The 11,097-nt window shown below is 45.7% G+C and overlaps 2 protein-coding genes across 2 annotated transcripts in view; both read left to right on the forward strand.

Annotated features, from left to right (window-relative positions):
- top1b (DNA topoisomerase Ib) overlaps nucleotides 1–10,220 on the forward strand; it is an 87,647-nt gene extending 77,427 nt beyond the window's left edge. Inside the window, exons 20-21 of the mRNA XM_078236804.1 lie at nucleotides 872–1,021; nucleotides 5,835–10,220. Coding sequence (XP_078092930.1) covers nucleotides 872–1,021; nucleotides 5,835–5,937 — 253 coding nt within the window. The 3' untranslated portion in view covers nucleotides 5,938–10,220. The remainder of the gene's footprint in view (nucleotides 1–871; nucleotides 1,022–5,834) is intronic.
- plcg1 (phospholipase C, gamma 1) overlaps nucleotides 1–11,097 on the forward strand; it is a 586,083-nt gene that overhangs the window by 406,391 nt on the left and 168,595 nt on the right. The gene's annotated exons all lie outside the window — the stretch shown is intronic.

Raw genomic sequence — 11,097 nt, forward strand, 5'->3', positions numbered from 1 at the left:
CATCAGTGCAACATGTTTCGTCCAAACACATTTCTTGCCCCCACTGCCACTGCAATAAACGTGCTCACTAATTCAAGTATCCAAACTTTTTCTATTCTCTGGGTCGTGTAGTTATAGTCAATAGTGCCTGGAAGGCCAGGCAGAGTTAAAGCAAGGCTGTGTATAAAGACAAGTTCTTTCACAATCTCAGGAAGTTTCAAACCACTTTATTGGAAAGCAGCCAACTAATTTTGTGCACTTCAATTTCCATCTGGGCACCCTTTTATTTAACGCCACAGATGGATTTAAATCGTTTCCATCATTTTCAAAATTCTGGATCTGTCGAGTTCCATCTCGTGAAGTACGAAACACGAGACAATACAGACTTGTGTTTCGGTGTGGGTTTTGTGGGCTTGTTATGGGCCTTGTGCTCCTCAATTTGGACAGCCCATCCTTTAATTATATATAGTTTGCTCACATGTCTGTTCTGATTATGAGCATTCCAGCTCCCAGTACCTAATCTTTAGATACGAGAGTAACTTTCTGGTCATTTGTTACAGTCATAAGTTTGTTACCCAGAGGGTGGTGGGTGCCTGGAACTCACTGCCAGGGGAGGTAGTGGAAGCAGATACGATAGTGAGTTTTAAGGGGCGTATGGACAAATACATAGGATGGGAATAGAGGGATATGGTCCCCGGAAGCGTAGGGGGTTTTAGTTCAGTCGGGCAGCATGGTCGGTGCAGGCGTGGAGGGCCGAAGGGCCTGTTCCTGTGCTGTAATTGTCTTTTGTTCTTTTTTGTATAACATAACTGAGCTGTTTGTTGTAACTAATAAGCTCTTAATAGAGAGCTCCTCATAATGACTTATGTCTTTTCTCTTTTCCCCCACTCAGATCTGTGGAAAGTAAGAAGAAAGCTGTCCAGCGACTTGAAGATCAGTTGATGAAATTGGAAGTTCAGGCTACTGACCGGGAAGAGAATAAGCAGATAGCTCTTGGGACTTCCAAACTCAACTACTTGGATCCTAGGATCAGCATTGCCTGGTAAGCGAGCCTCTTTATTTCTGTTTGATTCAATTTGGGCCCTCCCAGGTAAGGTTTCCTTGGCAGCCCAAGATCCTGTTTGTTTTGGCGTTAAAACAGCTGGGGGGTGTGGGGGAGGCAGTGGGAGTGTTTGTGGTTCTGGAGCAAAGTATAAAATGGCTGTCCAATAACCAGAATAAACAAACAATAGAATTAATGGACATGGTCAAATATCGACTAAAGGAAGGATGCAGCTCCTCCATGTTGGTGTTAATCAGCGCCCACTCTTGGTGGAAGTTTGATGGGAATGGGTCAAAGGGAATGGGGATGGGAATGGGTCAAAGGAGACCTCTTATCAGCCGGTGGGAGTCAGCAGCTCCTGATTGGAGATCAGAAACTTGAAGTGCCCCAGTTCGCCCTTTCCTGCAACTTCCCTGTCCCCCTGGAGGATTTCTCCTAGATCTCCTACGTCAAAAATCCAGATTGAGGAAAATGATTTTCTGGATCCTTTCTTAGTTGCAAAATTTCAGGGCCAGGGATTTTGCTATCTTTATGCGCCGTGCCCACTAGTCACAATCCTAAATTTAATATTCTTCTGGGACCCTGGATTTTCTACTTTTATGCTTTTCTTTCAGAGCTGCTTCTAGTTTGGTTAAATCACTGACAACCTTGTGCCATGTCATTGATGCTGCTGTCACGTGAATTAACAACAGGCACCAACTTTGTGGTAAATGGAAGCGAACTCGCAGTCTCGGGGCAGAACAGATGCTTTCTCTTCCACCCCCGAGGCAATACTTGGTGAATTTTCCCACATGCACAGGAGTTCAATCCCCCCCCATGTACACTGCTGGTGGTTACTTGAAGAGACAGTTGACTCTGAGGGAGCAATTTGGGGAAATTAATCTCCTTTTTAACGTAGTAAAATGTCCCATAGCATTTCACAGGAGTGTGACCAAAACAAATTTGACACCCCATCCACCTAAATAAAAATTGGGGAGGATCAAAAGCTTGATCAAAATGGTGAGGTTCTTGAGGGACAAGAGTGAAGTGGAGCGACTTAGGAAGGGATTTGCAGTGTGTGTGTGTGTAGTCAAGGCAGCTGAAGGCACAGGCTTCAGTGATGGAGTGCAGAAAATTGGGGGAAAATAAGGATTAGAGGGCAGAAAGCTCAGCACTGGAGGAGGTTTGAGACGGGGAGGATGAAGGCTGTAGAATGATTTGAATTGAGGAGAATTTTAAATTTTGAGTTGTTAGACCAGGAGCCAACGTAGCCTTAGCAAGCCACGGGAAGGGAAAGGAAGAATGGAACTTGATGTGAGTTCGGCTACAGCCAGCAATTAATTTAAGTTTTTGGAAGGGTAGACGTTGAGAGGCTTACTAGGCGAGCAGTCTAGAGGTAACAAAGACATGTCAGGAATTTTTTTTTTTGTGGTTTCAGTGACTTGGGAGTGGGTTCCCAAGAAGAGCAGTGGGGGTGAAAACCGCAGATTGATTTAAGAAGTTGGAGGGGGAGTGTGGAGAGCCGAGTATGAGACAGAGTGAATGATTGGGTAGCGCTTAAAATGTCGAGACTATCTTCTGTGAATGTTTTTTCTTTTTCCCTCAGTGTTACATCATTAACTATTGCCCTGATTTTTAAAATTTGTTCTTGGAATATGAGCATTTTCCTTATTTTTACAATAACAAAACTATTTACACACAACAGAATAGTCAGCATTGGCTATTAAAATGCATTAATTTGGTTAAAAATGCAGTCAATGTATCACAAATTAACTTGGTGATGAAAATGTTGGGTGGATGAGTGAAAATGTTGGGTGGATGAGTGAAAATGTTGGGTGGATGAGTGAAAATGTTGGGTGGATGAGTGAAAATGTTGGGTGGATGAGCAAACATTTGGATGCAAGATTGTATAGCTCACCAATATTTGGAACAGTGTCTGTAACTTTGCAAGAGGGATGGCCTTTAAAGGAAATGCCCCATAAACTGCCTCAGAATTTCCGTGTTTGATGGGGTCAATCACAAGGTAAGTGGCAGGAGATTCGGAGGGGATTTGAGAAAAATAATTTTCACTGGTGGGAATCTGGGATGCACTGCCTGGGAAACCTTACTACCTTTAAATGTATTTGGATGAGCACTTGCAACAGCGTAACATTCAAGTTATGGGATTAGGGCGACTTCAGTGGTAGCTATTGTCAGTGCAGATTCGATGGGCCGAAGGGCATTTTCTGCGCTGTACAACTTTCCAAGTGTTCAGTTGTGTCCTGGGGTGAGGGCGTGATTATACAGTTGAATTGTATAGTTATTAGCTGTGGCTCCTGTCCAGAGAACAAACACTTGGAAGGCCGTAAGCATGTCAAAGTCATTTGAATTTGTCTGGAGCTCTCTTTAAACAGAAGAGGTGGCTGGAAAAGCAGAGCTTGCCTATCTGTAAGTTTGTTAGCTATAATTGACACGCAAGGGCGATTTTATTGACACCAGTCATTCAGTTCTTCCTTGTATTTGGTAAAAGTAGCATTTTTCTTTTCTTGCCCTGTGTGCTTAATCAGGAGATGCTTTTTATTTGTTATTTTTCTGTTTGGAATTTTTACCTCACGGATGTAGTAGGTTTACAAGGTGGAGTAAGACTGTCCCTGAATTGTGGATAGTCTGAGATTGAGGAACAGTGAGGTGGGAGCTGGCTTGGATATTGTGATTTGTATGTGAGGTTGATTCAGTCAGAGCTGAAAGCACACGTGAGACTGATAAGCTACCCTCTGTGGTAGGGTTAGCAGCTCAACACTGCAGAACAGAAGAAATAGGAGCAGGAGTAGGCCATCTGGCCCCTCGAGCCTGCCCCACCATTCAATAAGATCATGGCTGATCTGATAGTGGTTTAGTTCCACTTACCTGCCCGCTCCCCATAACCCTTAATTCCCTTATTGATCAGAAATCTATCTACCTGTGACTTAAACATATTTAACGAGGTAGCCTCCACTGCTTCAATGGGCAGAGAATTCCAGAGATTCACTACCCTCAGAGAAGAAGTTCCTTCTCAACTCTGTCCTAAACTGACTCCCCCTTATTTTGAGGCTGTGTCCCCTAGTTCTTGTTTCCTTTCTAAGTGGAAAGAATCTCTCTGCCTCTACCCTGTCTAGCCCCTTCATTATATATGTCTCTATAAGATCTCTATGATCCGTGTCCCAGGGACCCAAATTTCACCACACGAGGGCAAATGAACTTCCGGATGAACTGTTTGATAGTTAGGCTTTTTGAATATTAATTTCATCAGCTACACAGTTGCTAGCTCACTGATTATATTTCCACGTCCGCTTTAAGTTGTCATGTATTCAATTTTTAAATTGTGGATTGTAACTAATAGACCACATTATACAGTCAGCGCTAACTTCTCCCTTGGTGATCAAGTGTAAGTTTATCTTTCCCTCAACTTACCCAGTAGATTTGTTGACCATGATTTGCCTTCTTAAACCCATGCTGAAATTGTTCGATCCCATTCATGCTTTCAAAAAGTTATCACGTCTTTACATAGAATAGAATCCCTACATTGCAGAAGGAGGCTTTTCAGCCCATGTAGTTCGCACCAACCCTGGCAGAGCGACTTGCCTCGACCCTGTAACCCCACACATTTACCATGGTCAATCCACCTAACCCGCACATCTTTGGACTTGTGGGAGGAGACCGGAGCACCCGGAGGAAACCCACGCGGTCGCGAGGAGAACGTGAAAATTCCACTCCGGAATTGAATCCTGGCATTGTGAGGTAGCAGTGCTAACCACTGTCCAACATGCCGCCCAATTAAATCTTTCATAATAGACACTAGAATCTTCCTCACTGCTGATGTCAGGCTAACTAGTCTGTAATTCTCCCTTTTTTCTCTCCTTTTTTAAATAGTGGGGTTACATTTGCCATCTTCCAAATCTGTAGGAACTGTTCCAGAGTCACTAGAATTTTGGAAGGTGACCACTAATCATCCAATATTTCTAGGGTCACATCTTTTCAATTTCTGTCTCACTAGGGGCCACCAGAACTGACCAAGTAGGAAACGCTATAGTAGATGGAGAGGAAGTGGGGACGGGGACAAGGTGGAGAGACGGAACTCTCCCTCTCTAAACATCAGTGCTTTCAAACACTGTGCGTTGGGAGGAATTAACGTAGAAAAACGCACGGATTATTTGGAACTGGTCCAAAGATGTGCGATTAGGTTGATTGGCCATGCTAAAATTGTCCCTTAGTGTCCTGGGATGCGTAGATTAGAGGGATTAGCGGGTAAAATATGTAGGGATATGGGGGTAGGGCCTGGGTGGGATTGTGGTCGGTGCAGACTCGATGGGCCGAATGGCCTCTTTCTGTACTGTAGGGTTTCTATGATTTCTATGATGATGGTGGCACAGATTGGAAAGAAAAATCCAGAATACAAATAGAAAATGCAGGACATAAACGACATGGTGGGGCGGCGGGGTGGCACAGTGGTTAGCGCTGCTGCTTCACAGAGTCAGGGACCCGGGGTTCGATTTCCAACTTTGGTCGGAGTCTGCACGTTTTCCCCGTGTCTGCGTGGGTTTCCTCCGGGTGCTCCGGTTTCCTCCCACACTCCAAAGATGTGCGGGTTAGGCTGATTGGCCATGCTAAGTTGCCCCTTGGTGTCGGGGGATTAGCAGGGTAATAAATATTTGGGGTTACGGGGGTATATAGGGCCTGGGTGGGATTGTTATCGGTGCAGGCTCGATGGCCTCTTTCTGCACTGTAGTGATTCTACGTTGGGAGTCTTGAGTCCACTGTCTTATTGACTATTTCTACCCGTGTGTTCCCAACCCCCTCACCCCTTGTTTTTGAATAGGTGCAAGAAGTGGGGCATCCCAACCGAGAAGATCTACAACAAAACCCAGCGTGAGAAGTTTGCCTGGGCTATTGATATGGCTGACAAAGACTATGAATTTTAACTATTGATGTGGCTGAGGCTGAGTGAGACCCAGCCTAAGCCACTCTGAGCAGGAGGAGACACATTTTTATCTAACGAGGAAAAAGGAAAAACTCTGTGGTTCCGTAGCTACTGTTTTAAGAGGAAGAAAAGCAAAACAAAAATATATATATATATATATATATTCGCACTGATTAGATTGGTGCATTTATACTGTTAGAACTTTGCAATAACTTTTTTTTAAATTGAGAACTGCAGTCCTGTTTTAAAAAAATAAAATCAAAGTACACCTGCTTAAAACTGGTCACTGCTGAACCGTGGGGAAGAATCGGTGACTGTTCGGCCTGAACTGGAGACTGAATGTTCACTATCCTGTGGTTCTCTTGAGGTTTTTTTTTCCCCTCTCGCTTTTTATCTTTTTAACATTTGTCACTGACCTGTGCCCAAAACCACCTAACTGGAACGCAAATCCAGGTCGAGCATTTTTTGGTTATGGTTTGATTTTTAACTGTGCAAAAAAAAAAAACGATTGTATACATGGATTTAATGTGAGAGAGGAAGTTTTAAATTCCGCCAAAAAGGATGGTTTGTGTAAGAGTGTGGTTTATTCGGAATGTGCAGTGACAGAGCAGGCACTAACTGGGGAAGGATAGGGTTGAATTCCGTATTTGGCTGACTCTATCTGTAGGTGGTGCCGTCAGGCAGCAGCTCGACCCTGTTGCTTAGCGGTGGGGGAAGGAGGGGGGGGCAACACCCTGGCATGCTCTTGGGGCCAGAGACTACCTGGGGAGCAGTTGGACAACGCTGCAGTTGAGGACCAAGCTGTGTCTTGGCCTGGTCTGAAGGTAACGCAAGGAACTGCACAGATTTGCAGGCCAAAGATTGGCAAGGAGCCAAAATGTTCTCCATTGTTGGATTGGTTGGCACCAGGTGATTGTATGACGTAGTTCTGGCCCCTTCAACCACCTTGCTCTGTTGCTAGTTCTGTAAATTGCATTCTTTCCCAGACCAATATAAATTGTTCATATGTTTTAAATGGATTGTGATCTCTATTTAAATGCCTATGCTGAATTTTGTTTTTAAAATTCCTTTTTTTAAAAAACTGTTTGGAATGGTTCCTACTTTACCTTGCAGGTAATAAAATGTTGTCAGAAGGGGATTAAGGAAACCTTCCTCACTGGGCCTACAAGAAATCCCACTGGAATAAACTTTGGATCATTCAGGCCAGGAAGATTGGCTGAAATTCAAAGGCCTTTTGATTTTAAGCTCCATTTGCTGCGTAGGAAGTGGTTGGGGAGGGAGGAGGGATTGTTCTGGATGGAATGAGTGCTGTATGACTAGTGCCTTGCGAGCCATGTGTTTGAACAGTTGTGGTCTTTCAATCTCCAAATATTGCTCTGGGAGTTTTAAATGTGATTTATTTCAACAAGAATGGGGAGAGTAGTAAGAGAGATGTATTGTCATGGCTACTATTGGCATGGTTCTATTTGGTTTCTTTAGTGTTTAATTGGTCAAAAACAATTTTAAAATGTTAACCTTTCCTCTCTCCAGTTTTGCAACATATAAATGGACCATCAAGAAATTTAAAAAAGACATTCCTTTTTTTTGAGGGAGGAGCAGCAACCCCCCAAAGCACTATTTAAAAACTGTGAAACTGTACTGATGACTGTCATGTGATTTCCGACACCTCCCATGCTAGAGTAACTCGCAGTCAAAATAAATGGGGTACTGGATGTAGCTTCCAGAACATTTGGTAAGCAGTGACCTTTTTTTTTGTCTGCTGTGTGCTTGTTTCTTGACCCTTTTTTTTTAAGAAAAAAAAAAGAAAAAAGTGGTTTCCTTTTCTGTGACTGAGATGAAATCCTTTTTAGACAGAGTTATTGGATAGTAACTAACATCCAACAGCAACTTCAAGCCCACTGGGGCTCACGTCGTTGTAAGCTGTAGGTTTAATTTTCTTTTGGACTTTTGGTCAATGGGGAAGTGTCTGCAGCTGGGAGGTTTGATTTACTTAACAGTTGTAATTAATTTAAAAGGTGTGCCGTTAAATTAGTAATTAATTTCTTCCTCATCGTGCATCTTAAAGGCTCCTTGCACTCCATCGAGAATAACTATTTGAATTGTCTCAAAGTAATTGTATCGGATCTTTGGAACCATTTTGAGAAAAGGACATCTTAAAGAGGCCTTTATTGCTGTGAATATGTATTTTGTTGTATTTATAAAATTAAAAAAAAAAACATTTCAGCTTGACTTGGGGAAACAGGAGTAGACAAGTTAACTTGAGTGTAGAGGCCCTGTCACCAAAGAGTAAGGGGACTTGATTTAAATGTGTCCACTGGTTTAAGTTGAATTTTTTTTCTTTTTAACTGTGAATGGTTTTCCTTTGTTTTTATGAGACATGCAACTTTTTAATGCTTCAACTCAGGTTAGAGTGCGCGCGAGAGAGTAAGGGTACCAGAATGAACTTGCCTACAATTCCAGTATTTGTGACTTTTTTTTTCCATTAAAACTCTACATCATTGTAGCCTAACTGGACAGCTGACCCAGTAATCTGAAACAGAAGTGAGCGTGAGGTCCTTATTTATTTTCTCTCAAATTTTGGCAGTGTAATTTTTCTTCGGTTGGCCAGGGAGGATTGGTCAAAACCAGGAAGTTTTTTTTTAAGTTAAAATAAATCAACAGGAAAGGTCTGCGTGTGAGGCGGTGCTTGTTCAATTTTGAGATCGACAGAAGGGAGAGAAACCTTTTACCCACAACAAGCTAGCTAACGACCAAGCCCGTGTTCTGTAGATTTCTTGCGTTCGGTCACCCAGCTCTCTGCATACACCTTTCCCTGGCGAGTGCTCACTGTCACTGCATGTGTGCTTTCTACCAATATGACTTCCTGTGGTAAGCAAATGTGGTGCCACATCTGTGAGTAATTAAATGCTATTGGATATTGACTATTTCATAACATTTTTAAAAAGTTTTATTATCTGTCCAATTTAAGAATACTGGGTGTTTTTAAAGCCTGTCTTTGATAATTGAGCCTTTTGGGTTTTTTAAAATGAGATTGGTGGCTTCAAAATACATAATTATACACAACACACTGGCTGTAATGAGAGAGGATTTGAGTTGAGAAATTAGTTGGGGGAGAAAGAATGGAGACAGGACAAGCATGGTGAATTAGGATGATGGCCATTTACTGTTCTGGCATGAGCTCAAATCTGTCCTGGACTCGATGGCATGACAGTTTCCCTCTGTTGCTGAGAGTCATACGTGAAATAAGTTTGGGACAGGCTGAACCAGCTCTCTACGTTGACAGTACCAAATGACTCCTAATTCTACACTCAGAGCTAGCCTCCTTCGAAGGCCTCGGGGAGAGCTTGTGTGGGGGAAGCAGATCCATGGGGTGGGTTTATGATCTTTTTAGGTTTGGGATGAAGCGCAATTATTTTGGAGTACTGTAGCGAAAGCTGTAGTTTGCATTTTAACTCATGCTCTATGTGAACTAATGATACTTGAAGCTGACACTGGATGGGAGAGTGTTATTTGCTCAGGACCAAGACTCTGGATAATCATACAGTTTTGAACCGTAACAAAAAAAAGTAGAAAACGTGTGGTGGGCCATGCTAATGTAAAACACCATTGTCCACACCACATTGCTTCAAAGCCAAGTGTTTGCTTATCTAGAGGTAGTTTACACCATCTATCCTAGTATGACTTACTGTAAAACGTAAGTTGTGAGATTACAGAGGAGATCAGGATGTTCTTTACCTTCTCAACTCCTGACCCCCACCATTCTTCATGGGTGACGATTGATGCTGGGGTATAGCTCGTGTTCCAATGATTTGGGGATGAATCCAGTTTATTTACTAAGCTTTTCATTGAGAACAGTAGCCCATTGGGTGAGAACTCATGAAGTAGCGGGGGTGGGGGGAATTCAGATGGTCTGCTGTGCGGTACAAGTTGTTCCCTCGTATATTGATGCCGACTGGGTGTATTTAAAAAGCTGGTGTATTAAATCAACATCTACTCCTAACAACAGAAAGGGAGCGTTGGACAGCATAACTTCTAGGAAATTCTGTTTACAAAATACATGCATCTGCAGTGGGCTAGTGCCTTGCTCTGCAATCGCTGTCCCCTCTCGCTTTCTCTCTTTTTCTCACACTCTTTTTCTCACTCTCTATTTCTCACTCCTCCCCCTCTCTCCTCCCCACCCATCTCTCCTCCCCCTCTCTCCTCTCCTCTCCCCTCTCCTTCCCCCCCTCTCCTTCCCCCCCTCTCCTCCCCCCTCTCCTTCCCCCCCTCTCCTTCCCCCCCTCTCCACCCCCCCTCTCCACCCCCCCTCTCCCCCCCCCCTCTCTCCCCCCCCTCTCTCCCCCCCCTCTCTCCCCCCCTCTCTCCCCCCTCTCTCCCCCCCTCTCTCCCCCCCCTCTCTCCTCCCCCTCTCTCCTCCCCCTCTCTCCTCCCCACCTCTCTCCTCCCCCTCTCCTCCCCCCCCCTCTCCTCCCCCCTCTCCTCCCCCCCCTCTCTCGCCTCCCCACCTCTCTCCTCCTCCCCCCCCAGTCTCTCCTCCCCCCCCCAGTCTCTCCTCCCCCCCCAGTCTCTCCTCCCCCCCCAGTCTCTCCTCCCCCCCCCCAGTCTCTCCTCCCCCCCCCAGTCTCTCCTCCCCCCCCCCAGTCTCTCCCCCCCCCCCCAGTCTCTCCTCCCCCCCCCCAGTCTCTCCTCCCCCCCCCCCCAGTCTCTCCTCCCCCCCCAGTCACTCCTCCCCCCCCCCCCCAGTCTCTCCTCCCCCCCCCAGTCTCTCCTCCCCCCCCCCAGTCTCTCCTCCCCCCCCCCAGTCTCTCCTCCCCCCCCCCAGTCTCTCCTCCCCCCCCCCAGTCTCTCCTCCCCCCCCCAGTCTCTCCTCCCCCCCCCAGTCTCTCCTCCCCCCCCCAGTCTCTCCTCCCCCCCCCCAGTCTCTCCTCCCCCCCCCCAGTCTCTCCTCCCCCCCAGTCTCTCCTCCCCCCCCCAGTCTCTCCTCCCCCCCCCCCAGTCTCTCCTCCCCCCCCCAGTCTCTCCTCCCCCCCCCAGTCTCTCCTCCCCCCCCCCCCAGTCTCTCCTCCCCCCCCCAGTCTCTCCTCCCCCCCCCAGTCTCTCCTCCCCCCCCCAGTCTCTCTCCCCCCCCATCCCCCCCCCCAGTCTCTCCCTCCCCCCCCCC

The sequence above is a fragment of the Mustelus asterias genome, chromosome 20, assembly GCF_964213995.1.
Source record: "Mustelus asterias chromosome 20, sMusAst1.hap1.1, whole genome shotgun sequence".
Classification (NCBI taxonomy): Eukaryota; Metazoa; Chordata; class Chondrichthyes; order Carcharhiniformes; family Triakidae; genus Mustelus; species Mustelus asterias.